The sequence below is a fragment of the Callithrix jacchus genome, chromosome 13, assembly GCF_049354715.1.
Source record: "Callithrix jacchus isolate 240 chromosome 13, calJac240_pri, whole genome shotgun sequence".
Lineage (NCBI taxonomy): Eukaryota > Metazoa > Chordata > Mammalia > Primates > Cebidae > Callithrix > Callithrix jacchus.
This window is the reverse complement of record NC_133514.1, coordinates 11,418,282-11,432,188: the sequence shown is the minus strand read 5'-3', so window position 1 is coordinate 11,432,188 and position 13,907 is coordinate 11,418,282. Positions and strand designations below refer to the sequence as shown.

Here is a 13,907-nt window from a genome sequence, read left to right as displayed (position 1 = left end):
AAGGCGTTTTTAAAATCCTACAAATGAAAAACAGAATTAAAAAAAATCTATAAAGGGCACAGGCAAATCAATTCATTAAAAGGAAAAAAAAGCTAGAAACTCAGTAGAAAAATGGGTCAAAGGCATGCACACATAATTTACATGCAAATGGTTTAAAACCCTAGAAAAAATTATAATCTCATTAGTTATCAAATATATATCTAAGATAGTACTGCATGAAAATAAGGTAGTATTTTTTGCTGATAAAATTTGTGGGTTTTTCATTTTTGATGACAATATCAAACACTGATCGTACTCTCACTATGAGTATAGATTGTTAGAAAAAACATTTTGGCTGCAGGATATGAGAAGTCTCAAAAATGTTAATATCCTTTGGCCCAGTAATTCCACGCCTGGGAATTAATCAGACGATCAAGAAAAAAAAGTTTTAAGAACAAAATAAGGGAGCCCATCTAAAAGGTCAAAAATAGGAAAATGATAAAGTATTCAATATACTTATTAATGGCACATTATTCAGGTGTTAAAAGATCGCTTTATGATTTTGAGATAAATGGGGGAAATCCTTACATTGTTAAGTACTTATAACATATGTACATATAAATATAAAGAACCATGTCAACTGTGAAAGGTGAGAAATGAGAAGGAAATACATCCACTTGCTAACAGAAGTCTCTGAGTGATGGGATTCTTTCTTTCTCCCTGCTTTTTTGCATTTTCCACTTTTTTTTATTAAAAAAAGTATGAATTAAGGAAAAACAACTTGGACTTTGGTTCTGAGAACAAACTTTATCAAATGACTCCGAAGTTATTTGCTTTGCCCAATTATTTCTGCAGAGTCACCAAATATATTCAAGATGGAAAAAAAAGCACCTCAAAGTCAAATGAGGTGAGTGCCCACAGACACCAAGGAGAAAAGGAACAGGAGATCGATCGGGAAAAGACAGTGGGAAACACTTGCTAACAGAAAACAGACCCACACACAGAAGCTAACTGGAGCCTTTCCAGTCAGTTCCATCTTTCAGGCTCTGCAGACAAATGAATGGAAGCCAGGCTGACCTCCAATAACAGGGCAGATACGCAGACCCCCCTTCTTCGCACTGCCTGTGGGACAGGCCACAGAGCTCTCCGAAGCTTCTGGACTTAGAATCACGGGACAGCACAGCATGGGCTGTGTCCTTAGCAAGTCCTTGGTTTTGTCCATGTGCTGTGCACGTCTCCAGTGGACTGAGTGTTACTCAGGTTTGCAGAAAAAATATGAATAAAAACAGAGCTCTCAGGCTCACAACCGTCTTGCAGCTTGATCTTGTCTAGAAATCTAAGTCATCTTGGCCAAAGCCATCTGCCCTGCCCACCACCTCAGTGGCCGTGAGGCTTCTGAGTGCCTGGTCATCTTGTAGGTCACAGCCTTTGCTGGCCCCCTGCTCTGGAGTCCTTGGGCCTGAAGGGACCTCTTCTTGCTCAGAAGTGGAACTTCCTGGATACATCCCGATGGTCTTCCTCTCTGCATGGCCATCTTCTAGACTGACCTGAGGGCTCCCTTTTTTCTCACCTTGAGTTTCTCCTTCTGACTCTGGCTGGGCCTCCCCTTCAGCCTCTGGGGCCTCCACACCTTCTGACTCTGGCTGGGCCTCCCCTTCTGCCTCCTGGGCCTCCCCTTCAGCCTCTGGGACCTCTACACCTTCTGACTCTGGCTGGGCCTCCCCTTCTGCCTCCTGGGCCTCCCCTTCAGCCTCTGGGACCTCTACAGCTTCTAACTCTGGCTTGGCCTCCTCTTCTGCCTCCTGGGTCTCCCCTTCAGCCTCTAGGGCCACTACACCTTCTGCCTCTGGCTGGGCCTCCCCTTCTGCCTCCTGGATCTCCCCTTCAGACTCTGGGGCCTCTATGCCTTCTGCCTCTGGCTGGGCTTCTTCTTCTGCCTCCTTGGATTCCCCTTCAGCCTCCAGGGCCTCTACATCTTCTGAATCTGGCTGGGCCTCCCTTTCTGCTTTCTGGGTCTCCCCTCCAACCTCTGGGGCCTCTATAATTTTTGACTCTGGCTGGGTCTCCTCTTCAGTCTCCAGGGCCTCTACACCTTCTGACTCGGGCTGGACCTCCTCCTCCGCCTCCTGGGCCTCCTCTTCTACCTCCAGAGCCTCTATACCTTCTGACTTTCGCTGGGCCTCCCCTTCTGCATCCCGAGCCTCTACATCTTCTGACTCTGGCTGGGCCTCCCCCTCAGTCTCCGGAGCCTCTATACCTTCTGACTCTGGCTGGGCCTCCCCTTCAGCCTCCTGGGCCTCTACACCTTCTGACTCTGGCTGGGTCTCCTCTTCTCTCTCCTGGGCCTCTACACCTTCTGACTCTGGCTGGGCCTCCCCTTCGGCCTCCAGGGCCTCTACACTTTCTGACTCTGGCTGGGCTTCTTCTTCTGCCTCCTGGGCCTCTACACCTTGTGACTTTGGCTGGGCCTCCCCTTCTGCCTCCTGGTCCTCTACATCTTCTGACTCTGGCTGGGCCTCCTCTTCTGCCTCCTGGGCCTCTACATCTTCTGACTCTGGCTGGGCCTCCTCTTCTGCCTCCTGGGCCTCCCCTTCAGCCTCCAGGACCTCTACACCTTCTGGCTCTGGCTGGGCCTCCTCTTCTGCCTCCTGAGCCTCTACATCTTCTGACTCTGGCTGGGCCTCCCCTTCAGCCTCCAGGGCCTCTACATCTTCTGACTCTGGCTGGGCCTCCTCTTCTGCCTCCTGGGCCTCTACACCTTCTGACTCTGGCTGGGCCTCCCCTTCTGCCTCCTGGGCCTCTACATCTTCTGACTCTGGCTGGGCCTCCTCTTCTGCCTCCTGGGCCTCTACACCTTCTGACTCTGGCTGGGCCTCCTCTTCTGCCTCCTGGGCCTCTACACCTTCTGACTCTGGGTGGGCCTCCTCTTCTGCCTCCTGGGCCTCCACACCTTCTGACTCTGGTTGGGCCTCCTCTTCTGCCTCCTGGGCCGCTACACCTTGTGACTCTGGCTGGGCCTCCTCTTCTGCCTCCTGAGCCTCTACACCTTGTGACTCTGGCTGGGCCTCCTCTTCTGCCTCCTGGGCCTCCTCTTTGGCCTCTGGGGCCTCTATGCCTTCAGCTTCATCACTCTGTCCTGGATCTTGGTCACCTCCTGCCGCAGCTTCATCCTGCAAGTTGTCCTCATGCCCAGAGCCCTGGCTCCCAATTTCTCCCCTCTCACCTAGGCCCTCTCCCTCCTGCTCAGCTTCCTCCAGCTCACTGCTGGCGCTGGTTTTGCTGTTGTGGGTTTTCCCTTCTCTCTCCTGAGCCACTGCAGCTCCCTCTGCCTCCTCCGGTTTGGGATCTTTGTCTCTGTCAAGTCTCTGGCTCCCCTCACCATCCTCTTCCTCGTCCACTCCAGGCCCTGGGCCCAGCCCCAGCCCCGGCCTCCCCTCGGCTCCCTGGACAGTCCTGGTGCTTATGAGGTCCATGTGGGTCCTGCCAGGGGCCACCTCTGCTGCCTCCCCATCGGTGCGTTCTCCCTTCTTCCTCTGCAGAATCTGCCGCAGGTCAAAGGCCTCTTTGATGGGACCTCTGGTGGCCCCCATTGTGTCCTTTGGGGATGTAGGGCTCACTTTCTTTCTCACGCAGGCCTCACAAGGACAGAACTCCTCTCCCTCAGCCTCTGCATCTAGCTGGGTGCCCAGGTCTGTGCTGAGGGCCGGCTCATCCTCCAGGGTGAAGGAGAGAGGCTCCAGGCCCAGGGTCCGCTCAGAGAAGGCCGAGAGGTTGCGTAGGCCCCAGAGGCGGTGTCTGCGCTGCTGGGTCTGCAGGAGCAGCTCCCCCGTGAGGGTCTCCCGGGGAGGCCCCAGCACCATCCGCCCCGCTCGACTCTGGAGCTTCTGGAGCTCTCTCTCGGTGCTGTTCTGGAGGCGCCGGGCCACATCCTGCTGCAGCTCAGCCGCCATCTGGTCCAGCAGATCGTTGTCCTGCAGGGCCCAGCGTGCTCGGAGCTCGGCCACCGCACTGGCAAGGTGGGCCAGGAAGGCCTTCTCTGTCTTCTTCAGCAACACAGACACCAAGATGGGGTCACAGTCCAGAGCCACTCTGTAGGCCACCGAAGAGCTCTTCTCTGCAGCCCCTTGGGTAGGTGGGGCCTGCGTGTGCTCCTGGCCCATCCAGGAGGCTCCGGGTGGCTTTTCCAAGCCAGGCTCAAGCTGGGAGCTACTTTGACTCTCACTGGCACTTGGGTCCATCTCACTGAGATGACTAGTGGGCTCCGTGGGCTCCTCTGTTCCCTCTGGGGGGCATGGCTCTGCAGAGGCAGAGGCTCTTCCCACTTCCTCCTCCTGGGCTGGGTCTTCTTCCTGGGAGCCTTCCCCATCCAGAGAGCTGGCCTCTGACAATTCCTGTCTGCAGACGCGTCCTTCTTCTGGAAGCTCTGCCTCTTTGAGACCTTCTTCAAGAACCTCTTCCTGCAGTCCTTCTTCTGGTCCTTCCTTAACTTCCTCTAGCTGTGCCTCTTCTTGCAGCCGTTCTTCTGTTTCTTCTTTCATTTCCTCGAACTGTGCCTCTTCTTCTTGCAGCTCTCCTCCTCCTGTTCCTTGAGTTTCCTCTAACTGCGCCCCGTCTTCCTGAAGCCCTTCTCCTTCTGCTTCTTCTTCCACTTCCACTAACTGCGCCTCTTCTTGCAGTTCTCCTTCTGTTTCCTCTTTAGTTTCCTCTAACTGCGCCCCGTCTTCCTGAAGCCCTTCTCCTTCTGCCTCTTCCACTTCCTCTAACTGCGCCTCTTCTTGCAGTTCTGTTTCCTCTTTAGTTTCCTCTAACTGCGCCCCCTCTTCCTGAAGCCCTTCTCCTTCTGCCTCTTCCACTTCCTCTAACTGCGCCTCTTCTTGCAGTTCTGTTTCCTCTTTAGTTTCCTCTAACTGCGCCCCCTCTTCCTGAAGCCCTTCTCCTTCTGCTTCTTCCACTTCCTCTAACTGCGCCTCTTCTTGCAGTTCTCCTGATTCCTCTTGAGTTTCCTCTAACTGCGCCCCCTCTTCTTGAAGCCCTTCTCCTTCTGCCTCTTCCACTTCCACTAACTGCGCCTCTTCTTGCAGTTCTCCTTCTGTTCCCTCTTTAGTTTCCTCTAACTGCGCCCCCTCTTCTTGAAGCCTTTCTCCTTCTGCCTCTTCCACTTCCTCTAACTGCGCCTCTTCTTGCAGTTCTCCTGATTCCTCTTTAGTTTCCTCTAACTGCGCCCCCTCTTCTTGAAGCCCTTCTCCTTCTGCCTCTTCCACTAACTGCGCCTCTTCTTGCAGTTCTCCCGATTCTTTAGTTTCCTCTAACTGCGCCCCCTCTTCTTGAAGCCCTTCTCCTTCTGCCTCTTCCACTTCCACTAACTGCGCCTCTTCTTGCAGTTCTCCTTCTGTTCCCTCTTTAGTTTCCTCTAACTGCGCCCCCTCTTCTTGAAGCCTTTCTCCTTCTGCCTCTTCCACTTCCTCTAACTGCGCCTCTTCTTGCAGTTCTCCTGATTCCTCTTTAGTTTCCTCTAACTGCGCCCCCTCTTCTTGAAGCCCTTCTCCTTCTGCCTCTTCCACTTCCTCTAACTGCGCCTCTTCTTGCAGTTCTCCTTCTGTTCCCTCTTTAGTTTCCTCTGACTGTGCCTCCTCTTCTCGCATTGTGTTTTCAGCCATCTGCTCCTCCTCCCTGTCTCCTTCTGCTTCCTCCTCCTTGGTGGCACAAGCGCAGGCTCGGGAGTTCAAGAAGTCTGGGGAACAACAGTGCTGTTGCTTTTCCAGATCCCCTGGGTTCTCAGAGGTTCTGGAATCAGACCTCTGGTTGGAGGTTTTCAGGGACAGCTCTGTCCCCTCAGGGACCAGGGTACCATCCATGGCACAGGGTATGCTGCTCTCCCCTGAGCCTCCAGAGCCGCTACTGATGTCCACGCCCGAGGAGGACGTGGGCGTGAAGTTCTCTGTCGCAACATGGGACCCAAGGTCCAGCAGAGCCTGGCTCCATGTGAGCTCCCAGAGGCCTGAGTCCAGCTGGTCCTGCTCAAGGTCACATCCTGGCCACAGGTCCTTTGAGATGCGGAGCAACTCCTGGTACCGAGGGGAGTCTTTGAACCTCACTTTGCTGGCAGGAGACCCAGAGTCTTCATCAAAGAACTGGAGACTGGCCAGACAGGTAATGAGGGCCCCAGCTGAGCGGCTGAGCCTCCTGGCCATGGGCCGAGACACTTCGGGCACGCTGCTGGGCCGGTCATGCTTGGAGCCCATCAGTGCCCTCAGGATCTGCGTGGAGGCAGACACCCGGCCAGGAAGAGCCCGCAGGCCCACCCCGCAGCTGGCCGGGGCCCCTCTGTCCATTCCGGCCTCTGCAGGGGCCTCAGAAACTCCCTCTGGAGATGCCCCTTGGGGGATACCCTCTCCTGATTGGGGACCAACGTCACCACTCACCAGGAGGACTCCCTCTGGCTCCAGGTCCTGTCCAGCAACCCCTTCCAGGGGCTGTTGTCTGTTGTCAGCTGACTCCCCCAGGCCTTCCAGAGCACCGTCATCCCCAGGGTCCACCTCAGGGCCCCTCAGGTCACCCCCTGCTGCACCTGTGGTCTCGTCCACCATCTCATATGTCATGAGTACGGGCTCTTCAGGAATGTTGTCCAGCCATTCTCGGACCACAGCCTCTGGAGACGAGCGGGGCAGCGTGCCAGGGGACATGCCACTGGTCTCCTCCTGCCCCTGGAGGCCTCCCCGACGAGCAGTCTTCTCCTGGGATAGCACCCCAGACCCCACAACCTGGCTCACACAGCTTCTCCTAGATGCCCCTGAACTGGGGCCAGAGGACATTGTGAGCTCTGCCTGGTGTGTCCCCTCCTCCTGCTGGCTCCCACCTGGCCCACGGGCAGCACTCCGGTGGCTGCTGCTGGTGCTGGCACAGCTGGAAGGGCGCCTCTCAGGGCAGGGCCGCCCCCTTGGTGGGGTGGGGCAGTACCTGCCACACAGCCAGTGGGCCTCCAGGGATGGTCCCCACTGGGCCTCTTGGGCTGGCAGTGTCCCGGTCTGTGAGCAGGAGCGGCCTTGGCGGGGGCCTGATGCCCCTTGCTCGGGCTGCTCAACCTGCAGAATTAACGGCAAGGAGGGCTGGGGGGTGTCCCAGGCCTGTTCCTCCAGGCTGGCAGCCCCAGATTTTGAGTAGCAGTTGGATGTATGAGGCGGTGTGGGGGCCAGTGAGCATGTTCTGGATCCTGCCTCCCCTGCCCACCCAGCAGAGGGAGCGTTGTGGGGGGAGACCCCAGAGGCACAGTCTGAGTGGCCTGCAGGGGTGACAGTGGCACTGCTGGTTCTCAGAAGGTCCTGGGAAGGAAGAGAGCCCGAGGAGGGAGGTCTCAGGTCCCCGGAGGCCTGTGTCCTGGAGCTCGATGAGCTTCCAGAAGATCGTGGCACTGAGCCATCCCGGCAGACCCTTTGCCGCTCAGGAGGCCTCGGCACTTGCATGGTTGCAGGGGAGTCCAGCAGGCCGTGGGTGCCCCTGCAATAGCGACACTGCCTGGGAGAGTCTCTTGGGGCCACTCGGCCAAGGCCATGGCTGCTGGGTGAGGATACCGCACTGGCCCGGCTCTTGTGCCTTCTCCGCCCCTGCTGGGCTGAAGTGCAGGTGGGAGGGGTGGAAGAGGCTCCTTCTGAGTCCCAGGAGCCAGAAAGGCCCGAAGCCAGAGGCTCCCTCATCACAGACGCACCCCTGGCCTGCTGGTGCTCAGTGCCGTGTCCTGGCATCTCCGCCTGCAGGTCCTCACTCCTTAAAGATGAAAGAGTCAGGGCTGGAGAACCTGGAATGCTTCCCTCGGTGGCCTCCTGCTGCGAGGTCTCAGCCCTTGCCATGCCCAGGCAGCCCCGGGTCCGCCCACCCCATTTGCTGGATCCCTCCCTGGTGCTGGCTGACGAGTCTGAAGAAGCCCCCTCCTCACTCCGGGCTCTGGACATCAGGCGGCCGCCTTGCTCTGGGCCGCCCAGCCCTGCTCCATCTGTGCACGTGCCAGGGTCCTCACCCAGGCTCCTGCTAGCTTCCCACTCGGCCCCTCTCTGGGCAGAGGGGCTGCCGCTGTCTACCTTGTCCTCTGGGATCCTGGGGCAGCAGGAAGAGCCTGGCTCCGAGCCCTCAGGGTGGCCAGTGCTGGAGGCTGGGCTGGCACTGTCCTGGCTGCATCTCTCCCTCCTGGGAGCCCCATGGTCCCACAGGCCACTGCAGCGGATGTGCTGGGCCAGCCCCCACCTCTTCCGAGCCGCCACTCTCTGTCCCTGGGAGGCATGCAGAGGATTCGTCCAGATTTCATACTTGGGCCCTGGCTGCCCACCTCGGCCAAAGGCTTCCCCGCATCCCACCCTGCAGGGCCGGGGTCCCCACACCCCAGGCTGCGAGAAGCCCCAGGGGTAGCCCTCCCACACACAGCAGAGGGGGTCCACCTCCCCCAGAACGGGGTCCTCCCCGCTGGCTGTGGTGAGGGCAGTGGCCCGGCCCATCCTCCGGGACCACAGAAGCGTGTCCTCGCCGACCAGGTGGAAGCGGACTTTCATCTCCACGGACAGGCTGCCATCGTCATTCATGCGGACCTTCTTCTTCATGTCATCGCCGGCCACCAGCGGGCCCGGCTGCGCCGGCGTGTCTTGAGGGTGCCTGTCAGGAGCAGGGCCCACCAGGGGGTCACTGGGACCAGGTCTCTCTGGCAGCCTTGGCCTGCTGCCTGACTGGGACCGTGAATGGATCACGCTCGGCTTGGTCTTTGGTCCCCAGCTCCCTGGCATGCAGCGAAGAGGAAAAGAAAAGAGGAAAAGATGAAAGTCATGAGCCTGCCACCACCTGGATACCACCACTGCCTCCAAAATGCATGGTCAGGGCCAGGTGCAGTGGCTCATGCCGGTAATCCAAGCACTTTGGGAGACCGAGGCGGGAGGACTGCCTGAGCTCAGGGTTTCAAGACCAGCCTGGGCAACATAGTGAGACGCCATCTCTACAAAAAAAAAAAAAAATTAAAAAATAATTAGCTAAGCATGGTAGTATGCCCTACAGTCCCAGCTTCCTAGCTACTTGGAAGGCTGAGGCAGGAGAATCCTGAGTCCCAGAGTTCGAGCCTGCAGTGAGCTGTGCGCCATTGCACTCCAGCCTGGATGACAGAGTGAGACCATTTAAAAAAAAAAGGAAAAAAAAAAGCATGTTAAGGGCAGAGCTATTCTAGAATGACAATCCACAGAGCTGCCAGTCTGTGAACTGGCGTCATCTAGCAAGGAGAACTGGAGTCTGAATTCAGTCTCAACTCTGCCACTTCCTAGCTGTGTAGTTTTGGCAGACCTGTTTTCTCAACCGTAAAGTAAGCATAATAATATTGGTTGAGTCAGTTCATATCGATGCATGGCCATGCATATAAAACTTCCTCCATAGTTGCTGGCACACGGTAGGCTCTCGAGAGATGCACACTTGGCAGGCAGAACGGCAGTGCCCAGAGCTTGCTCCTAGCCCTTCTCATGCCCGCCACCAGCTCAGCAGGTGAAATCGATAAACTGCTGCATATGACCCTGAGTGTTAACTGTTTTATGCTCTGCGATTATTAATGGTGATTTATCACCCTAACCCTCATCAAGCTCCTGGGTTGATAAATGATTGCAGGGAAAGACCCGGGTACACCGTATCAGGTCCTGCTAGTCAAGCCTGCACCCCAGCCATGAAAGAGAAGAAGAAAGGGCTGCTGGGAATGCAAAGGAGTGGCTCTAAGTAAGAATGCACCAGGCACGGTGGCTCACACCTGTAATCCCATCACTTTGGGAGGCCAAGGCAGGTGGATCACCTGAGGCCAGGAGTTCGAGACCAGCCTGACCAATGTGGAGAAACCCCATCTCTACTAAAAATGCAAAAAATTAGCTGGGGGTTGTGGCAGATGCCTGTAATTCCAGCTACTTGGGAGACTGAGGTATGAAAATTGCTTGAACCAAGGATGCAGAGGTTGCAGTAAGCCGAGATCGCGTCACTACACTCCAGCCTAGGTGATAGAGAAAGACTCTGTTTCAAAAAAAGAAAAAAAAAAGAATGAATGAATGAATGAATGAATGAAGCCCTTAAGTGCTTTAGAATTTCATCTTCAGAGCCAACACATGGCAAGAGGGTAATGCTAGCAGAGGCTGAGTCTACAGTCAGCAAAAGAACAGACCCCAGGTGCATGTCTGGGCAGAAGATGGCTTTGCCCAGTCCTGCCCCTCCACAGGGGCCAAATGAGACTGAGGACTCCTCCAGGGAGGGGCCCAGAGTGAACTGTCCTTGTGCCTCCAGTACGTGTCCCACAGGGACCACGAGCCTGTCCTTGGAGTTTGCTGAGCTTTTCACGAAGGACAGTGAGTACTTTGTTTATGCATCACACTTTTCCATCGTCAAACTGCATTTGCTAATTATGCTTTTAAAAAATAGGTGTGTGTGGTTTTAAAAAATAACAGAGTACAGACTGGCTCGTTGGCTGGATATATGGATGGATGGATGGATAGATGACCCATGGCCTTGGTTAGTTTTAGTCCTTTTGACACCCGTGCAGGCCACCACTGTCGCCTGAGACTGTCGTGACCATGAAAGGATGCCACGCCACACACATGGCCCGTTGCTGCCATGATGTCATACCCACTGTCGTTGTTCCTTTTTTTTTTTGAGACAGGATCTCTGCCCGGGCTGGAGAGCAGTGGCATGATCATGACTTACTGAAGTCTCAAACTCCTGGGCTCGAATGATCCTCCCACCTCTGCCTCCTAAGTAGCTGGGACCACAGGCATGTGCCACCATGCCTGGCTAATTTGTTCATTTACTTATTTATTTTTTTGGTAAAGACAGGGTCTTTCTCTGTTGTCTAGGCCTGTCTTGAACTCCTGGGCTCAAGTGATCTTCCTGCCCTGGCCTCCCAAACTGCTGGGATTACAGGTGTGAGCCTCTGTGCCTGTGGTTCTTAATAAAATTTATTTTAGATTCTAGAAATTTCAAGTTCAAAGTCTCTTAATCCATGTTCTTTTTATTTGTTTGTTTGTTTGTTTAGAGACAGGCTCTTTCTCTGTCATCCCGGCTGGAGTGAAGTGGTACAATCACAGCTCACTGCAGCCTCAACCTCACAGGCTCAAGTGATCCTCCCACCTCAGCCTCTCAAGTAGCTAGAACTATAGGCATGTGCCATTATGCCTGGCCAAATTTTTTGTATTTTTTCGTAGAGACAAAGTCTTATTATGTTGCCCAGGTTGGTGTCCAGCTCTTGGACTCAAGCCGTCCTCTCACTTTGGCCTCCCAAAGTGCTGGGATTACAGACATGAGCTACCATACCCAGCCTCTGTTCCTTTTATATACCAAGCACTGCCTTCTCCTATCTCAGTCAAATGTTCAACCCAAGTGAGGTTGACAGTGATGAGAAGGAGAAAGAGGCAAGAGAGTTCCCAAAATGACTGGGATACCTAAGATTTGGGGCCAAAGGGAAGTTTCCCGAGTTATCTGGAAGGGTATCCACTCAGCCCTACTGAACCACCATCCAGGGCAAATCAGACGGGGGAAATTCAAGCACCAACTCACTGTTTTTGCTTCTTGAAGTCAGCCCAGATAAAGTTCCAGCCTCACTTCTCCTGGAATTTTCCATGGCTGGAGGTCTGAATGCCTCATGCCCGGCACACACCAGCACGGAGGGGCTGTGCAGCAGCGCCTGCAGTGAGTCCACCTGAGGGAGGGCGAGGGGTCAGGAGGCCTGGGCTGCAGACACCTGTCCCAAGGCCTGGGGGAGGAAGGCCAGTCTCGCCAGCCCTGTCCTGATTTCTGACCATCTCAACCCAGTTTCCTGGTCCAAAGAGGAGTCTTCTCCACTCCCCATAGCACCTCAATCACTAGCTGGGGGCTGAAGTCCCACCACCATGATCTCTCACTCTAACTATACCCTTCCCTCCACCAGGTGTGAGGTCTGTGATTGAAGGTTACTCTGGATGCCCCTGCTGCGGAAGACTTCTGCAGGCTGTGTCTCTGCCCACATGTCCAGCCTCCAGAACATGTATTCCCTGAAGCAGCCAGAGCAGCACACCCTCCAGCTCCCACAGGGAGGCCCGATTCACTCTCTCACCCTTTTCCCAAATGGAGGAGCCTCTGTGCTGCCTGACCTGTGTTTTCTGGTACAATCTGAGTCTGTTGCCTCTGCCTCTGCCTCTGCCCAAGTGGAGGGAAGAGGGGCTAGGCACCACTCTCCCTGCAGGGACCCCTTCCCTTCCAGACTCCTGCAATGGTATCTAAGGTCCTGACCCTCCCCAGACCCATCAGGATGTCCCCTACCCACTGCTGGACTTGGGGCAGGCCATGTCACTGCAGTACTCCATTCCAGGAGACAGGTCCCTGGACCCAGAGGCCCCTGCAGATCTCAGGGTTTGCACTGTTGACAGGATTACATTGTAATTAGCAATGCTGGGGAATGTATCTCCATCTTTAAAGCACAGAGATGTTCTTTTTCATTTTCTAAAATTAGAAGGGTATGCTCATTAAAAAAAAATGAAAGAGGAAACATTACATTCTCTTCCCCAAACATATGTCCTAGAAATGTGTTGTACACTAGATCTTTCAGCCTAGCAAGTTCGAAGTTGGTTTTAAATGACTAGGTCCACGGCTTCTTAGCCTTTTGGCTAAGATCAAGTGTAAATGACTAGGTCCATTTCTTCTTTGATTTAGATTTCTGGTCCATCAAAAAAATACAAACATGACCCAAGTCTATGAATTCATAGATGTAGCCATGCTTCTAGGGAATCAGACTCTCAGGGAAGAAGAAACAATTAAAGACTAAATGATGCTCCCATTCCTCGAGAGAGGCAGAAGGCTAGAATCCACAGGAAAAGGAGCATTTTCAAGAACAACTATCCGGGAGGGAACGTGAACGTTGATAATCATGTTTCGGTTCTTCCTGGGGAGAAAGGAGGTCATTATGTTTATGGAAACTCTAACAGCTCTGCAGTAAGTCTAGGTGAAAATATCTAATGTCTTTTTCTCCAGTTCACTCATATTGTGCCAGCTCTCTCCCCATCACTGCACCCACTCAATTGCAGCTAACTCAAGGTAGGGATCTTGTCTCATTTGTCTGTTTGTACAGTACACACTAGTCCATGTAACACACACTAACTCAAAAGCATCCTTGCATTACATTGCAATTAGCAATGCTTGCGGATGTATTTCCATCTTTAAAGCACAGGGCATGTTCTTTTTCCTTTTCCAAACATGAATATTAGCTCCATCATTTGCCACCCATGCAACTTGGAGCAAATTATTTAACCTCTGTGCTTGACTTTTCTTATCTGTCCCAAGGGGATAATAGTATCAGCTACCAGCCAAATGCAGTGGCTCACATCTGTAATCTCAGCACTTTGAGAGTCTGAGGCAGGTAGATCCCTTGAGCCCAGCAGTTTGAGATCAGCCTGGGCAACATGGTGAAACCCTGTTTCTACTAAAAAATACCAATAAAATTAGCCAGGTGTAGTGGCATGTGACTGCAATTCCAGCTGCTTGGGAGGCTGAGGTGGAAAGATTACTTGAGCGCAGAAGTCGAGGCCACAATGAGCTGAGATTGTGCTACTACACTCCAGTCCGGGCAACAGAGTCAGAGCCTGTTTCAAATATTAATAATAATAATAATGAATAACAGTAATACATCAGTGACCTGGTGAGTCTATGTGGTGAACGCTAAGCCCTGGACCAGCCACTTCTACCCCACTCTCTCTCTGGTGTGCCTTCCAGTACTGCAGAGGTTTCTTTGTTTGTTTTGGGTTTGTTTGTTTGTTTGTTTTGAGACTGAGTCTTGCTCTGTCACTCAGGCTGGAGTGCAGTGGTGCAACCTCCACCTCCCAGTTCCAAGTGATTCTTCTGCCTCAGCCTCCGAGTAGCTGGGACTATAGGCATGCAACACCATGCCAGGCTATTTTTGAATTTTT

General features: G+C 53.8%; 1 protein-coding gene across 4 annotated transcripts in view; it reads right to left on the bottom strand.

Moving 5' to 3' along the window:
• Nucleotides 1-766: 766 nt before the first annotated feature.
• The window catches only part of RP1L1 (RP1 like 1), a 76,974-nt gene continuing 63,833 nt past the window's right edge, over nucleotides 767-13,907 (bottom strand). For 3 of the 4 annotated variants that reach the window (XM_054243683.2, XM_054243681.2, XM_054243682.2), the window contains 2 exons: nucleotides 11,527-11,668; nucleotides 767-8,737 (listed from right to left, as the gene is read on the bottom strand). In XM_054243683.2, coding sequence (XP_054099658.2) covers nucleotides 1,308-8,737; nucleotides 11,527-11,668 — 7,572 coding nt within the window. In that variant the 3' untranslated portion in view covers nucleotides 767-1,307. Of the gene's footprint in view, nucleotides 8,951-11,526; nucleotides 11,669-13,907 lie in introns of those variants that run through there. The other variant, XM_054243684.2, reaches the window with a different exon arrangement.